A 17,615-nucleotide genomic window follows, 5' to 3' on the forward strand; every position below is an offset into this window, starting at 1 on the left:
TCTAGTCCGCATGAGGCTCCCTGCATGGAGCCTGCTTCTCCCTCTGCCTGTGTCTCTGCCTCTCTTTCTGTGTCTCTCATGAATAAATAAATAAAATCTTTAAAAAAAAAAGTTGTAGAAAAAATGGAATCATTCAGGTAAAAAATTAGAACTCTGTCTGGTACATGGCAAACATTCAAAAAGGGGCAGCTGATTGAATAGTACTAATTTTTGGCACCAGCTCTATCCAGACAAGTAGAAACGATACATCTGCTGACTAAAATGCGACACCTTCTAACTTTAGTACTTTACAGCTCTTTGCTCAAAGCCATTCTTCCTTTTCCATTAGAACAAAACATCATTTGGTTTGTTTGCTATTTTGTTAAAATGGTTCCTCTGACGACTATCCAACACTACCATTTTAGTCTTTGAAAAGCACATACAGCATCACACTAGCTCTGAGAACTGCAGCCCTGAGTCTGCTCAGTGTCTTCTGTCTACTTTTTAAGGCCGGTGGCCAAAGAATTTCATTGTTAAAGCCATGGCTCTACGCCTCTCTCAGTCAGGTCATAACACATTTCCAAAGGCTACATGAATTTTTAGGTGCAATTAGAATGTAATGAAATCCATATAATTACACTATTTAGTAGCAGGAAATGAGAGCAGGAATCACCTGGTGAATCTCAAAGCTTCATCAGATCCATCTAAAAGCCACTGCTGCTCTGAAAGCCCAATCCTCAGAGCCTGAGAGGATGTCCATCCTGGGGGAGACCCAACCACAACTGGGGATCCGAGCAACTTCTTTTTTTTTTTTTTATAAATATGGATTTTTTTTTAAAATTTTTATTTATTTATGATAGTCACACAGAGAGAGAGAGAGAGAGAGAGGCAGAGACACAAGCAGAGAAAGAAGCAGGCTCCATGCACCGGGAGCCCGACATGGGATTCGATCCCGGGTCTCCAGGATCGTGCCCTGGGCCAAAGGCAGGCGCCAAACCGCTGCACCACCCAGGGATCCCCCAGAGCAACTTCTTTATAGGCACAGATATGAGCCTACTGGGTAACAGGATGTTTAGAAAACTCTAAGAGAAAGCGCTGATGGCTCTACTTTGTGAGGCTTGTTCTCCGTGACATTAAACTCTCTAATGTTTTCAAATGGAAAAAGAAAAAAAAATAAATCTATTTCTCCACTGGACTAAACTATACCCAAATTACAAAGATACTACTCTGTTCCCTAAATATCAGTTTGTACTTGGGTCAAAACTTTCCACCCACCATAAATGTTTCATTCCCCTCGAGCAGTTATAAATTATTTCAAAATTATCAATTTCCTGTTGGGACAAGAGAAAAAAAAATTACCAACAGGGAAACACTATTAATGGCACAAAAGAAAAAAAAAAATGGAATGGAAACAAGAAAAGAAATAGGCTGAAAAGCAGCAGAGAACTAACTGTAAGCGTAGGCTGGGTGGCCCACCCAAGTCAACAGAGGAGCACAGAACTCCCATGCAATCTTGCGGAGGGAGGAATGGGAACAGACAGGGCACCTGTGTTAGTGTGGGAGGGGTAGTGAGGACTAGCAAAAAATCTCCCTGCTAAGAGACGCTATGGTTGGCCAAGGAGATTAAAAACGTCAGACACTGTACACAGGCTCTGTGTGCTCAGGAAAGGTTCCTGATTGCCAGGGCCAACCGGAGGGTAGAAATCTGGGGAGAGTTGCCAGGTGTTCACCCAAGTAAAACCTTATTACGCTGAAGTGGCCAGAAAAGCAAAGGTGTTTTACAGGGCGAGGGCACACCACTGAGCATTAAGGCCCCTATAGAACGCATCAGTTAAGCATTTCATAAAAAGGCAATACCCTGGGGGTGCCTGGGGGCTTGGTCAGTTAAGCATCCAATTCTTGGTTTTAGAGAGTCCCATGTAGGGCTCCGTGCTGGGCATGGAGCCTGCTTAAGATATTCTCTCTCTCTCTTTTTCCCCTCCTTCCCCACCTTCTTATACTCTCTCCCTCTCCAAAAAATAAAAATAAATAAAATAAATAAAAACCTGGGGTGCCTGGGTGGCTCAGTCAGTTAAGTGTCTGTCTTCAGCTCAGGTCATGATCTCAGGGTCCTGGGATCGAGCCCTGCATTGGACTCCCTGCCCAGTGGAGAGCCTGCTTCTCCGTCTCCCTCTGCCCGCCCCCACTTGTGCTCACTCTCTTGCTCCCTATCTCAAATAATAAAAATTAAGTATTTTTTTTAAAGTCAATATACTTTTGGAAAATTAAGGATTTTATGAACATCTTTCAGTGATTCTTCTCTAGATTTTCTGGCTTACAAGTAACTTAAAAACAAAATGCACATTTGAAGCTACACTGGTTATCACGAATTGACTTACACAGAGTCTAAAGGACGTAAGAAAATGATCCGTGACACCTTGTGTACGGAATCACACACCCGGAGATCTTCAAAGAAGAGACGTGCAGGTAGCCCCAACTTTGGCACAGCACCCCGAGACAGGACAGCTGAACAATACTTGTGCACAGGAGAGGAAGGCAAGCAGATTTTGGACCTCCGCCATGCGAAATGGAATTAATGCCAGTTCTGTGTCTGAAGAGCACATGAGCCAGGCTCTCTAACGCTGTACCTGATTTGTCAGTAGTGCTCCCTTCCACGCACAGAATATTTATATTACAAAGAATCTCCAGGTACTTCATATAATTCTGAAGGCAGCTGTGCAATGTCATTCCCATGTACCAGGGAGCAAAATGAGGGGACAGACTCGCTCCCTGCAGGTCAGGCGCTTGTGACAATATCTACTCTTAAACTTCATTCTTGAAGCTCTACAGCAGCCCTCTTGTTGAAGTGCCTCCTCCACCCCCACTATGACGCAGCCTGCAAATTCTCTCACCTCCTCCAAGCAGAGTCTAAATATTTTCAAATTTCCCCTACATGTGCAACAAATAAAAATACAGGGAGGAAAAAAAAGGGTTTCAGAACTTGAGAAAACCCTCAAGAGTCTGTTTTCCTCAGCATCCTGGTAAAATTAAAAGAAGGGGGGGAAATGCCATACCTGCTTTATCTCCCCAATATGGATGTGAACTTTTTGTTTCTCTTCATATAAACATCTCAGGAAAGAAATAATCAATTCATTCTCTCGCTGCTCACTTCTTGGTCTCGATTTCTTAAAAAAAAAGAAAAGAAAAGAAAAAGAATATATTACATTTGTTTTTAATTGTCAATATAAATTGCTAAACCAGTGCTTTTGAAAATGCGAACAGCTTCCATTCACCCATTGTAATGGGTGTTCTTACCCAAGCACCTCACTAGGGGGCACTAAGTATCTTAGCTAGACAGGGAGACCATTCCTAAGGGACCCTGGACCCAGGGAGCCAGATTTAGCTTCTGACCTCTGATGTCCTTATACCTAAAATAAATATTTCACATCAGATAGAAGCACAGACAAAATATTTAATAGTCTTGAAAAACAGAAAAGAATAAAATCTGGGTAAACATGCAGAGGTCAAGAGCCATAATGACTACATGTTTATAAACTTTGATGGCTAGGGAACTGGAAAGGAAAATAGAAACTGGTCCAGGGTCATGGTCCCACACATCCAATGTGCTGTTCAGCATGAAGCGCTTTCTGCAAGCCCTGCAAGGCATAAACTTGCACACAGGATTTCATGGCATAGACTCACTTTTTTTTTTTTTTTTTCACTTTCTCTTTTAAGGAAATTCTCCCTACATCTTTTATTTTTCAGATAGGTATAGTGGCAAAACACAGAGGACTAGAAATCAGGGTATGCAGGTTCTGGGTGCTGCCTAGAAGTGTGACCAAAGGTGAGTCATGTAATCTTAACTTCCTCATCTGTTTAAAGAAAAATCATGCACAAAATAAACTCCAAGGTCCCAAATTCTTCAGATCTGAAACATCAGTGTTCATTTTTAGAAGACCATCGAGTTTAATGTATTGTTTTCTTTGAATGTGAAGAAAAATGTTATTCTGCAGTGTCTATAAACCTTGACAATATGTTTTTCATAGTGAGATTATCCATTTTCTTGCCCTCCCCCCTCTCTCCCTATTCCAAACTTCTAGCCTGCCCTTCAAAACAAAGTTAGGGTGTAATAAATGGACTATACAAGCATCTAGTCTGGATCAATGCCACTCTTAGCAACCGCCTCCTTGAACCACCCTAGAAACAATTATTTTACCCTTCATGTCACAGGTTTTAGAAGCAAAGGTCTAACACTAACCTAGACCTTCTGGTATTCCCTCTCTTTAAAAAAAAAAAGATCATGGGGATCCCTGGGTGGCGCAGCGGTTTGGCGCCTGCCTTTGGCCCAGGACGCAATCCTGGAGATCCGGGATCGAATCCCACGTCGGGCTCCCGGTGCATGGAGCCTGCTTCTCCCTCTGCCTATGTCTCTGCCTCTCTCTCTCTCTCCTCTGTGACTATCATGAATAAATAAATAAATAAATAAAAATTAAAAAAAAAAAAAAAGATCATTTGAAATGATAAGTTGTTCCTGTAACTCAAGGAAAAGATAGTAAATGATTAGAAAGATTGTTTTCATAGAGAATTTCCTGTTCTTTAAGTTTCAGATTTAAGGACTATCTGAGAACATATGTTCTCAATCTTGATTCCACGCCACAAGCCTTGATGTTATAAAGTTTTACATGTTTTATGCAACAAGTGTATTTTTCTTTTTTTTTTAAGGATTTTTTTTAAAGATTTTATTTATTTATGCATGAGAGACACAGAGAAAGAGAGGCAGAGACAGGCAGAGGGAGAAGCAGGCTCCATGCAGGGAACCTGATATGAAATTTGATCCCAGGACCCTGGGATCATGACCTGAGCCAAAAGCAGACATTCAACCACTGAGCCACCCGGGTGCCCCAACAAGTGCATTTTTCCAAAGAAAAGTTCCCATGAGATCTTCAAGAAAGGAAAGGGAGAGTCAAGTGCCACAATCCCAACTTTATACTGAGTACCCCCAAGATGATGATGGAAATACTGTGACTCTACAAGCCCAGGAGGCAAGAGGAACTCTCATTCATTGTGGTGGGATTGCGAAGTGACCAAGAGCCATTTTGGGAGCCAGTCTGATGGCTTCTTACAAAACCGACCATGCTCTTACTGTACAATCCAGCAAATCACACTGCTTGATGAGTTGAAAATTTATGTCCATACTAAAACCAACATACAAATGTTTATAGCAGCTTTATTTGTAACTGACAAAACTTAGGAGCAACCCAGATGTCCTTCAACAGTGAGTGAATAAACAAACTGTGACACCTCTATAAAATGGAATATTATTCAGCACTAAAATAAAAAGAACTCTCAAGCCTGAAAAGACATGGAGGAATTTTATTTTTTTTTTATCTTTTTTTTTTAATTTTTATTTATTTATAATAGTCACACAGAGAGAGAGAGAGAGAGAAGCAGAGACACAGGCAGAGGAAGAAGCAGGCTCCATGCACCGGGAGCCCGACGTGGGATTCGATCCCGGGTGTCCAGGATCGTGCCCTGGGCCAAAGGCAGGCGCCAAACCGCTGCGCCACCCAGGGATCCCGACATGGAGGAATTTTAAAGGCATGTTGTTAAGGGGAAGCCAATCCACTGTACTGCACACCGTATGATTACAACCGTACAACATTCTGGAAAAGGCAAAACTAGGGAGACAGCAAAAGATCAGTGGAGGCCTGGGGGGGGGTACAGGAGGAATGAACTGATGGTGCATAGAGGACTTTTAGGATAGTGAAAAACAAATCTGTATAATCCCGTAATGGTGGATACATGCCATTATACATTTGTTAGAACCCAAAGAATGTACAACACTGAAAGTTAACCCTAAAGTCAACTATGGACTTTAATTGATAATAATGTAACAATATGAGCTAATCAACAGGAACAAATGTACCACACTAAGACAAGATGTTAATAATAGAGAAAACTGGCCTCAGGGTAAGGGTGGGGTCTGAGAGGTTTTATGGGGAATCTGTTCAGATGGACAAAAAATGAGACATCCAAGCACCATGTACTATCACAGTCACTGCCCATGAAACTGAAGCCAAGGACCCAAAGCTGCATCACTGAGCTCATCAAACATCATAAAGGAAAGTCACTAAGCTCAGAAATCCACGTCCATGATGTCCTGCAAGGTCAAAACATAAATCCTTCCTTAAAATACTGAAACATGATTAGGGCTACTCTTCTACTGAGTTAAAATGATTAGCAAGGTGTCTGCTCCTAAATACCTCTCATATGGCTTCACTACCCTCCCACAGTGGCAAATCATTCCTTTCTACAGGTGATTTAATTTTATAAACATTCATTAGTCAGAGAGACAAGTCTGAGGAAAATGATGGGTAATCAAGTTGGATAGCATCACTCTCCATCAAAAATTAACTTTCTTGTAAAAAATCAATCTGCAGGGGAACCCTGGGTGGCTCAGCGGTTTGGCGCCTGCCTTTGGCCCAGGGCGCGATCCTGGAGACCCGGGATCGAGTCCCACATCAGGCTCCCTGCATGGAGCCTGCTTCTCCCTCTGCCTGTGTCTCTGCCTCTCTATCATGAATAAATAAATAAATCTTTAAAAATAAAAAAAATTTTAAAAAAATCAATCTGTAATGTCAGAGTCAGGATGCGGGGGTGGGGGTCCCTTGGGTCAATACAGAGTCGGGTTTGGGGGGTGATTTTGAGGAGCTAGAAATGCGCTACCTCTTAATCTTCATGCTGGCTGGCTGCACAGGTGTATTCATCTATAAAAATTCACTGAAATACACACACCACTGATTTGTGTGCTTTTCTACTGTTCTATTTCATTTAAACAAATACAATTGATTGCTTAAGAGTAACAAAGAGCCAACTCTGCTACACGCATCTTGACCTTATTTCTTTGAGAAGGCTTAAGAATTGGTTGCAAAGGTGATTGAAAACTGAATTTCCCACACTGATGAATACCAGAATGCTGAGAGTCTATGGTCTTCTGAGGATACTACTTAAAATGGCAATGCTCACTTGGAGACGCTATTTTCTGACATCTTTCAAAAGTCATAAACAAATCATATACGGGGCAGCCCAGGTGGCTCAGCGGTTTAGCGCCGCCTTCAGCCCAGGCCGTGATCCTGGAGACCCGGGATCGAGTCCCACGTCGGGTTCCCTGCAGGGAGCCTGCTTCTCCCTCTGCCTGTGTCTCTGCCTCTCTCTCTCTCTCTCTCTCTCATGAATAAATAAATAAAATATTTTAAAAATCATATACGAAATAATTTTAAAGCCATGGAAAATCCACTGGAGTCGATATTCTTCACAAAGTGGAGGGGAAAAAGCTCCTCTATTAATCTTTACAATCTGTGAAAAATCATCTTTAATCCATTATTGACACCTACTGAGTACGAACGTACTTGATTTATCTACTCCATATGAATTCAGCCATTCCCTGAAATACACTTGTTCAGAAGAAGAGAATTGGACTTTTGAGACATTTTCTTTACTAGTCCTACTTCGGCTTGAAAGCACTGAGGGGGACCAAGTGACCTGGGCCACGGCACCGCGGCCTGGGAAGAGAGCAGGACCCCGTGCACCACCTGCACAGCTGCACAGTTGGATATGCTTGAAAATTAGGCGTTTCATAAGGTCATAAATTAAAGAATGGCTCTGAAGTGTCACGAGCCCTCTCACAAAAGGGTTCATAGGACCACATGTTTCTCTGGCATCAAGTGTCTCAGCGTGCTCAAAGTCAGCTCACGTGCAGTGGTGTCAGCCTCCTGCGACATTTCCACGGCTATCACGGATTTCTGTTCTTCAAGTCCTCTGTGCTCTGCACTTTTTTCCTCTGTATTAAGCATTTATTTACAAAACACTGATTATGTATGCTTTATTTTTTTTTGATTATGTATGCTTTAACAACGAAGTAATCATGTACCATTAATTTGTCTTATGAAGATCTGCCAGTGGAGAGTTCTTCAGAAATAAATTATCCTCCAGAAAAACTGTACAAAGGAACGTGATTAACCTTTCTATTTACCTTTTCTATTTCTTTTCTTTCTATTTACCTAAGCCACCTTTTTCTTCATGCTCTTTTTGAAAGGTATGATTTCAAACGCATTAGCTGGCAGTGCTACCTAGAAAGAACTGGGTTTATAAAATGCTTTACAGAACCAAGAATGGTCATTGAAAATAATACAGCAAAACCTCTCAAGCCATTAGAAGAGCTCCGTGTCAAATTTGTATCCAAGGAAGAGCCGCACTCACGATGATGGAGGACAAAGTAAGAGCTGGCTTTTCACAACCAGTGTCATTTCCTTTTAGTCTTTAAGCCAATTGACTAACAGAGCCTTCTAGAACAACACATAGAGGCCCCAAGGTATTAACTGCATGCATTAAAAAAAAAAAAAAAAAAACTTGTGTCACTTTTCTCTAAAGTCTCTTTTCCATAACGTATTGGATGGATGTCTAAAAAGTTACATGAATGGGATCCCTGGGTGGCACAGCGGTTTGGCGTCTGCCTTTGGCCCGGGGCGCGATCCTGGAGACCCGGGATCGAATCCCACGTCGGGCTCCCGGTGCATGGAGCCTGCTTCTCCCTCTGCCTGTGTCTCTGCCTCTCTGTCTCTCTCTGTGTGGCTATCATGAATAAATAAATAAAATCTTTAAAATAAATAAATAAATAAATAAATAAATAATAAAAAATAAAAATAAAAAATAAAAAGTTACATGAAGATGGCGTCCAGGCCCAAGTGGCACGCGGTGGGCAGCGGGGCCCCACAGCCCCCGGGCGGCCCGGCCGTGCACGCCGAGGAGGAAGAGGAAGACGGAGTGGAAGATGAGGACGAAGACGAGGGAGAGAGCGACGAAGACGAGGATGGAGACGACGACAGCGTCGACGAGGAAGTGAATGTTGAATTTGAAGCTTATTCCATCTCCGACAAGGATCATGACGGAATTAAGAAATTATTGCAACAGCTTTTCCTAAAGGCTCCTGTGAACACTGCAGAACTAAGTGATCTCTCAATTCAACAAAACCATATTGGGAGGGTGATAAAGCAGACGGATGTTTCAGAAGACAGCGATGACGATGTGGATGAAGATGAGATTTTTGGGTTCATAAGTCTTTTAAATTTAACTGAAAGAAAGGGAACCCGGTGTGCTGAACAAATTAAAGAGGTGATCCTGAGCTCCTGTGAGAAGAACTGTGGAAAGAGTTTGGTGGAACAGCTGGATACACTTTTAAACGACAACTCCAAGCCTGTGGGCTTTCTCCTCAGCGAGAGGTTCGTTAACGTCCCTCCTCAGATTGCGCTGCCCATGCACCAGCAGCTCCAGAAAGAACTAGCAGAGGCACACAAAACTAACAAGCCGTGTGGGAAGTGTTACTTCTACCTTCTGATTAGCAAGACGTTTGTGGAAGCTGGAAAAAATTCCAAAAAGAAAGGGAGCAACCACGAAGAGAAAGAGGAGTTAATGTTTGCAAATGCAGAGGAAGAATTTTTCTATGAGAAGGCCATCCTGAAGTTCAGCTACTCGGTGCAGGAAGAGAGCGACACTCGTCTGGGAGGCAGGTGGTCCTTTGAGGACACCCCATGAAGCCCTTGTGAACCGTGATGTTGATTCCAGGTGACCGGATGAACGAAATCATGGACAGACTGAAAGAGCACCTCTCCGTGTGACCCATTTCCCATGGACAGTTGTTTGTGATTTTGTGTTTGTAAAATTACCAGAAAACAGCTCTCAGATTTACTGAAAAACTCACGACTTTATTCAGAGTAAGGTCCTCTACAAAAGAGTAGGGTTCTGTCCCCTGTGTCTGTGACACATTTACAAAATAGTTTTAAAAAAAAAAAATTTGGTCAAATTATGAATGATTAAAAGCTTTTCCAATAAGAAGGAAAACATGAAGTCGTAATTTAAAGAACTCAATAAAAACTTCTATTTTTTTATTTAAAAAAAATAAAAAATAAATAAAAAGTTACATGAATCAAAGAGAATCTCAGAATCACATCCATTAGGAATTTCTCATTGCTGAAGAACACTTTAATACCTATGCTGATTTATCACACTGTTTTGAGATGGCTACACAGTGCTATCTAAATAAAAAATAAAACTAACATTAGGAGAGGAAAGATGTGCATCTCCTAAGCTTGCTGCAAAGACATTCCCCAAAGTGGCTTGACGGCACAAGACCAGCAAGCAGACCGGCATCACATGCAAAGGCCCCAGCCTCCACTGTAAATGCGTTAACACAAATTATCCGTCCATTTATCAATCCCAAGTACAAATCACACTAAGTTCTTCTGACTACTGTGCACTCAGAACTCTAAAGATCCTTTAAGAATCTTAAAGTAGCCTGTCTCAAGTCAATTCAGAAGAAAACAGGAAAATTTAAAGGCAACTGGAAATTGTGAAGGTTACATTCTAAGCTACTTACGAAATTTTTAAAAAACCTTCCTGTGCTTTTTCTCTGAACATGTGTCAGTCCTGCCAGAAAACAGACCCTGCACCCAGTGAGGAGGCAGAGAGAACTTGCGATCCAGGGCTGCTGGCCTTCTTGGTTTGGTTAGTGCCTCCTCCGAAGGACCCCTGCTGCTCTTCCCCCACCCCCCACCCCCCCCCAAAAAAAGATACGTATTCTTTGTCCTAATATGCTTTCCTCCCTACAGAAGTGCCAGGAAACCACAGAAAACGCCCCATGGCTAAAGCAGACGTGAAATTTGTGATGAGCTCATTAAGGATTCCTAATGAGCACACTACGGGCATGCCAGCACACGCAGCATGGTTTCCCCGAGATACGGTGCATCTACGTGCAAGAGCCAATTTCCAGGTTTAACACAGAAAACCGACGAGCCCGGCCTCAGTTTTGCAGTTTTGTTTTTACACTTAGGCTTGACAGACGGTTCTACGTAGATAACATCATCCCAACTCACTTCCAACACTGAGGAAGAAAGGCAGGAACGATTACTGACCAGATTACTGACCAAGTTCACGTACAAAATGTGGTCTCTGCCCACCCCCACACTTCGGGGCTGCAACCCAGGGCAGGAAGGGGCTGGAAGACGCCTCCTGCAGAGCAGAGCAGTGCTTGGGGACCAAAATCCACGCCTTCCGTCTCCTGGGCTGAGGGATCTTTCCACTCTGCAATTTCCTTTCTCTCGTTCCAAACTAGTGTTTTGGGTTTTGTTTTGTTTTGAAGATTTTATTTATTTATTCATGAGAGACACACAGAGAGAGGCAGAGACACAGGCAGAGGGAGAGGCAGGCTCCCCGCAGGGAGCCCGATGTGGGACTCCATCTGAGGACCCCAGGATCATGCCCTGGGCCAAAGGCAGCTGCTCAACCACTGAGCCATCCAGGCGTCCCCCAAACTAGTTTTTAAAAGGGGAGTCCTAGGGACACCTGGGTGGCTCAGCGGTTGAGCATCTGCTTTCAGCCCAGGGCGCGATCCTGGGATCCCGGGATCGAGTCCCATGTCAGGCTCCCTGCATGGAGCCTGCTTCTCTCTCTGCTGTGTTTCTGTCTCTCTCCGTGTCTCTCATGAAAAAATAAATAAAAATCTTTAAAAAAAAAAAGGGGGGGGGGGAGTCCTATTCTGGGTTGGTCATGTTCACCTGGTGTGAGCCTGCCATCTGACCCGGCCCCTACCCTGGGGCTGTTAAGCGTAAACCAAGAAGAACTCGGAGCCGTGAGAGCTCTGGTGTGCTATCTTTCATACATACCTCTATCTCAGGAGAGGTGAGAGGTAAGCTGCTCACCTCTGCCTGCAGTCTACAAATCAGAGACCAGTACTTTACCTGAACCTCCTCAAAAATAGTTGCTTGCTCCTGATTGGTTAATGTCGTCAGGTGCTTCTGGAGTTCTAGTTTGGTTTTGGAAGAATTCATTCCTATTAAAAAAGAGAGAGAGAGAGAGAGAGAGCATGAGAACACTCCATGGAGAAGTCACAGGGCAGAGTAAAACCTCCGTCCCCGTGCTTCTTACATCCTTACCCACCTCCCTCAGGCTTCCGATGTTTACGGACGTTCTTCTCAGTGCTAATGTTCATGATGGCAATGATGACAACTGACATTTTTTAGTTGAGCCCTTGTGTGCTGGGCACGGTCTTAAAAACCCTGGGCCTGCCTCATTTAACACTGAGAACAATCAGTGAAGGGGATTTAGTTATCCCCATTTTACAGTTAAGGAAACCGGGGACCCAGAAAGCTGACGTGCTCTCCAAAGACCAGCACGTGGGACCCCACCTCGGTCTGCACGATGCCGAATTGCTTTTTTCTCCACCAGTCCGTGTTAAAACACCTCGCACAGTCAGAACACTGACCTCAGAAAACAGATTCTCATGAGTATTTATATATATGTATACTTGACAACTACTGCTCAATTTGAAACATGTTTCTCTTCCATGGGAGGCTCCTTCACATAAAACGGATTCGTGTGGCTAACAATGTTCGTTTTATCACCCCTTGCCTATTAACAGTCAGAAGCCCATCTAATGACCATTGCAGAGGATTGCAAGGAAAAGTTATGAAGTCACACTCTTCGTGCCAATGAGAATCTGATAACTTTGGAAAGTTCTTTCCCCACGCAAATACGGCTTAGATCCTGTTTTGCCTTTTCCTGGTGCCCGAGATAAATGTTGCACATGCTGAGAAGATTGAGAACGAAAGGATCTGCTGACCTAACTACCGTGGGAAAACTGCGGCTGAGGACTTTTATTCCAAGGGCAGCCCTCACCTCACCCACCTGCTGCAACTCCCTGCCCCTCCTCCCAAGGCTGAGCCACTGGGCAGGTGCTCGGCCAAGGCTCTGCCCCAGAGAACAGTGTGAGTGCATCTACACGGCTAAGGATGGCGGGGAGGGGACACCTCTGAAGTCTGGACCCGGGACTTGGAAATCAAGCCTGTGTGTTACGGAGGTGTCTGCTGAGGTCTAGAGAAACCAGGCAGGAGACTAGTCAAGTCAGGAGGCCAATCAGTAGCCAAGCCTGCCCCGGAGCTGCCACCCCTCCACCCCGGCTGGATGCAGAGCCCCCATCCTGCTCACATCTCTGGTGGAAGCTGTTGTCCCTCAAACTGCAGGGGCCTTCTCAGCTTCCAAGACACCCTTCCTCCCAGCAGCAAACCACCCTCCACCCCTGCTCCCCCACTTATGTTTTGCCAAGAAGGTCCTATAAAAATAAAAGCCAATACTTCTTAAGTGATCGCTATGGCGCTACACTCAATGCTATGTGCATCGTCTCAATCCGCAAAAAAATCCCTGAAGTGGGCACCATGTTTAGGAATCCCAATGTATAAATGAAGAGGCACGGGCAAAGTCTAGTATTTTGTCCCAGGCCGTTGACTAAGTAAGGGACAGACATGTCCATTTACCTCCACAGACAACCCTTAAACTCTCCACTGCCTCCCTCAGCCCAGAGTCAAGTCGCCTGACCCACGGGGGGAGGAGGGGTGTTCAGGTACTCTGGCAAGCTGGCCGCTCATACAAGCCAGGGAAACAGAGAGATGGTTTTACTGCACTAACTACTTAAATGGTGAGTCAAAATAGTGTTTAAATTTGCGAGTAAAATACACTATCATCATTAACCAAGAGCCCTCTCCACGGGTCTCCTACACAATGTAATCAGCATCCTATTTTGGACATCTGGGTAATTCTTTGATGAGACACTCACGTGTGGAGAGAACCCCCGAGCTCTAAGAAAATTTCAACCTATTATACAACAGACTAATTGTATAACAGGCAAATTACACAATAGACTATACCCTTCTGACAATCAGGCCACAGTACAGACTCTTCTTCATATTCAGGGGGCCTGAAGAGATTCTTTGACAAGTTTTATCCCTGCCCTCAGGATGCCTCAGCTCATCAGGTCCCTCCTGCCACACCTCACACTGGGGGGTGAGGTATCTGACCCCCCCTGCCCAATGCCCCTGTGCCTGGCTCTCCTGTCCAGGTTACAGTGAGCCTTCCACATGGCTTCTCAACACGTCAGCCACTCCTGGCCGGTTTCTACAGCAAGAAGGTGGCACCCCCGCCTCCACATGTGATGCCAAACCAAAGGCTTACAGGGAGAAAGGGACGCGAGGAAGAGAAAGAGGTAACCACAGTCAAGGGCATTCCAAAACCCTAATCCCTCCAGCCCAGCTGTTACAGAGGCCACCTTCACACAGCTGGAGCAGAAAAGGCTCTTATTTAAGGGAGGGCTGACAAACGGCTTTGCTTTGCCAGAGACTCAGGTCAACTTCTTCTCCTTTTTAGTGAACATACAATTCATTCTAGTAATTCCCCAAATGCTCTGCTCAACTTTAAAATAAGCAAAATGCTGGGACGCCTGGGTGGCTCAGGGGTTGAACATCTGCCTTTGGCTCAGCTCATGATCCTGGGGTCCTGGGATCAAGTCCCGCATCGGGCTCCCTGCACGGAGCCTGCTTCTCCCTCTGCCTGTGTCTCTGCCCCTCTCTCTGTGTCTCTCATGAATTAAAAAAAAAAAAAAAAAAAAAACTTTAAAAGAAATAAAATAATCAAAATGATAACTAAGCACTACTAGGAGTTGTTCAGAGTTCCAATCCAGCCCTGAACACAGCTGCACCTCTTACATGTTGTGAGTGGCGCATCTAAGGTGATCGGTGGGGACAGTGTATATATCCTTTTATATAAATCCTGGAGCACAAGCTGACTATATCAATTGACTTAAGAAAACAGTCTTTGCGTCTTTCTTTCTATGGCTATGTCACTGGTCCTCTCCCCAGTGTATGGAGTTCCTGGCCAGAGTCTCACTTCCTATTAGAGCAACTCTTATGGGAATACACCATAGGCTTTAATAAGTTGCTTCATTCTGGGCAGCCCGGGTGGCTCAGTAGTTTAGCGCCACCTTCGGCCCAGGGCGTGATCCTGGAGACCCGGGATCGAGTCCCACATCGGGCTCCCTGCACGGAGCTTGCTTCTCCCTCTGCCTGTGTCTCTGCCATTCTCTCTCTCTCTCTCTCTCTCTCTCTCTCTGTGTGTGTCTCATGAATAAATAAATCTTTAAAAAAATAAACTGCTTCATTCTACTTACTAGGAATGCATTATAGCAAAAAGCCAAGGCCTCAAAGTGTTCGTAAACTAGCATTTCCCCAACTAAGGATGCCTGTACTGTGTGCCCTCTGTACTTAAGAAATGCTTCTCATCAGGACAGCAGTACACCAGCCTTCTAACTGTGCCATCAAGAATGTTTTTACATTAGCAGAGCTTTCTGCTCTGCTTGGGTTTTATCGGGTAAAAAGATGTATTAAATAATAATTCCAATACTACAGCAGCAAAATCCCTTCCTTGACTGAACTTCTCAGCTCTAACTTTCTGAAAGCTAAGCCAGACCACAGAAGATTTATCAAGTAGAACTCTGGAATCCTTCCAGTCCCTGCAGATCACAGTCTGCTTTATCTTCAAGGCCAACATTGTTGTTGGCTTCTTAATAAGCTCTTAAGGGACATTTCTGTCATCGTTTCCCTTAACTTGACAACCACTAACAGAAGGGTTAGTGATCCTTTCCGATGAGATCTCTAGGTAAAGCTCAACTTTTCTCCTTCCCAGCTATATTTTGTATAATGTCAGCAAATAGTAACAACTAGGGAAGCAGAGCTGAAAATATTAATCATTTTGGTTCATTTTAAAGAGCACTATAATGCCAGCAAATGAACTTTTGAAACTTAAGATGGTAATTGTCAATTTAGCTCATTTAAAAAGGGAAATCAGATATCACTACACACTCATTAGGATGGTTATAAGAAAGAGAAGAAGAAGAAAGAAGAAGAAGAAAAATTAAGAAAGAAAGTAACACATGTTGGCAAGGATGTAGAGAAACAGGAACCCTTGTGCACTGCTAATGGGAATCTATAATGGTGTAGCCACTGTGGAAAATATAATGGCAGTCCCTCAAAAAATTAAACACATAATTACCATATGATCCAGCAATTCACTTCTGGGTATATTCTCAAAAGAACTGAAAGCAGGAACATGAACAGGTATTATACACCAACTTCACACCAACATCATTCGCAACAGCCAAAAGGTAGAAACAATTCAAATGTCTATGCGTAGATGACTAGATAAATGCGATATGAACACACAATGGGATGCCAGTCAGCCTTAAAACAGAACAAAACGGATGCTACAACATGAATGAACCTAGATGTTATGCTAAATAAGCCGGTCACAAAAGAACAAAAACTGCACGACTCCACTTAGATGAGGTACCTGCAGCCCCTCACACGAGCAGGGACAGAAGTAGAATGGTGGTTGCCAAGAGCCGGGGCAGGGGGGCTGGGGAGTTAGGGTTTAATGAGTTTCCATTCGGAAAGATTAAAAAGCTCCAGAGATGGATGGCGGTGATGGCCTCAAAACAACATGAATGGACTTCAATTTTATGGGCAATTTTATATGATGTGTACTTTTACCACAATTATGAAAAAAGGGAGATGAAATCTAAATAGTATAGGGTTTTTTTTTGCTACCCAAGTTGAGCTTATTAGAAGTATTCTAGAGTCATGGAAAATGATCAAATCTGTTTTGTTTTTTTAACAGTAACATGGGTTGCTTCAATCCTGTGACTCCCCTCATAATCACACACAGTTTTTAAAATCCTCCTATAAATGGAAAAAAATGAAAAACCGAAGTGAGAGGAGGGATGAACCCCTTCAATGCTGGGTTCCCTTGGAGGATCACTGTAGCGGGTTTACCCTGGTTCTCTTCCCCTTGCCCCGCCTCCACTGCAGGCCCAGAAATGAAGCATCTGTCTTCCCACCTGAGGAAAGTCCTCACCCTCATTCAGGAGGGGTCTCTTCCTTTTCCTTCTCATCCACTGGGCCCCTGTGGCTCTGGATTCGCTCAAACCTCCCCAACTGTGCAAAGCCAGGTCAGCTGGCTCTTCCCCCAGCACAGCCTTCTCCTGGGGGGGGCAGGGGGTAGTTTTGGGGACAGGTAACAGGGAGGGCTTTCCTACCCGGGCAGACTCCTGGACTCACACTAGTTTACCCTTAGACTTCACAAGTCTTTGACTTATTATCCCTAAAGCGTACAAATAAACAATCCCCTCTCCTCCCACACGTTAAAGACAGCAGAGCACAGTGCCTGGCTCATCTTCAGGGCTCAGTATTAGCTGCAAATGATAACACTTGCCACAATTTCTCCCTACACCACATTTCCAGAAACTACAGTCGACACTTTTTCCCTCTTACTCCTTCCCCATGACTCAGACACAACCCGTCGGTGCCACCTTCAGCTCCGTGAACCTGGTTCTGGCAGGGGTTACCAACGACCGTGCAACTGAAACAGCTGGTGGAGGTTCTGTGGCCTTACCTTACCAGATCTCTTCAAGGCAGCAAAGGGGGATGACCTGACCATTCACAACCTGGATATATGCTAGGCGGCTGGATTTGTAGCTTCTATTTCTCTCCACCAAGACCCCTGGAGGGGTGATGGTCTATGGGGACATGGATGTTTATCTTCAAATCCTGAGCGCCTAGCACAACAGCTCGGCAACATACAGAAGACACCCCACACCCCGCCCCGCGTGCTGAAAGTTCACCTGTGATCCCTGTAACTAACGGGAGCTTCTGTTTGGCAGAAGCTTTCAAGGAAGGCAGACAGCCTGAGGTTTTTCCGGGCCCTTTACCTCCGAGCCCTTT

The 17,615-nt window shown here is 44.2% G+C and overlaps 1 protein-coding gene and 1 pseudogene across 7 annotated transcripts in view; one reads left to right on the plus strand and one right to left on the minus strand.

Moving 5' to 3' along the window:
• Positions 1 to 17,615, minus strand: part of TBC1D1 (TBC1 domain family member 1) — a 238,078-nt gene that overhangs the window by 97,842 nt on the left and 122,621 nt on the right. For all 7 annotated transcript variants that reach the window (XM_072807653.1, XM_072807642.1, XM_072807663.1 and 4 more), the window contains 2 exons: positions 11,751 to 11,842; positions 3,033 to 3,143 (listed from right to left, as the gene is read on the minus strand). In XM_072807653.1, the coding sequence (XP_072663754.1) occupies positions 3,033 to 3,143; positions 11,751 to 11,842 (203 nt within the window). The remainder of the gene's footprint in view (positions 1 to 3,032; positions 3,144 to 11,750; positions 11,843 to 17,615) is intronic.
• LOC140622125 (BRCA2 and CDKN1A-interacting protein pseudogene) lies at positions 8,686 to 9,855 on the plus strand (annotated as a pseudogene).

This window comes from Canis lupus, chromosome 2 (genome assembly GCF_048164855.1).
Source record: "Canis lupus baileyi chromosome 2, mCanLup2.hap1, whole genome shotgun sequence".
In the NCBI taxonomy this organism is placed as follows: Eukaryota; Metazoa; Chordata; class Mammalia; order Carnivora; family Canidae; genus Canis; species Canis lupus.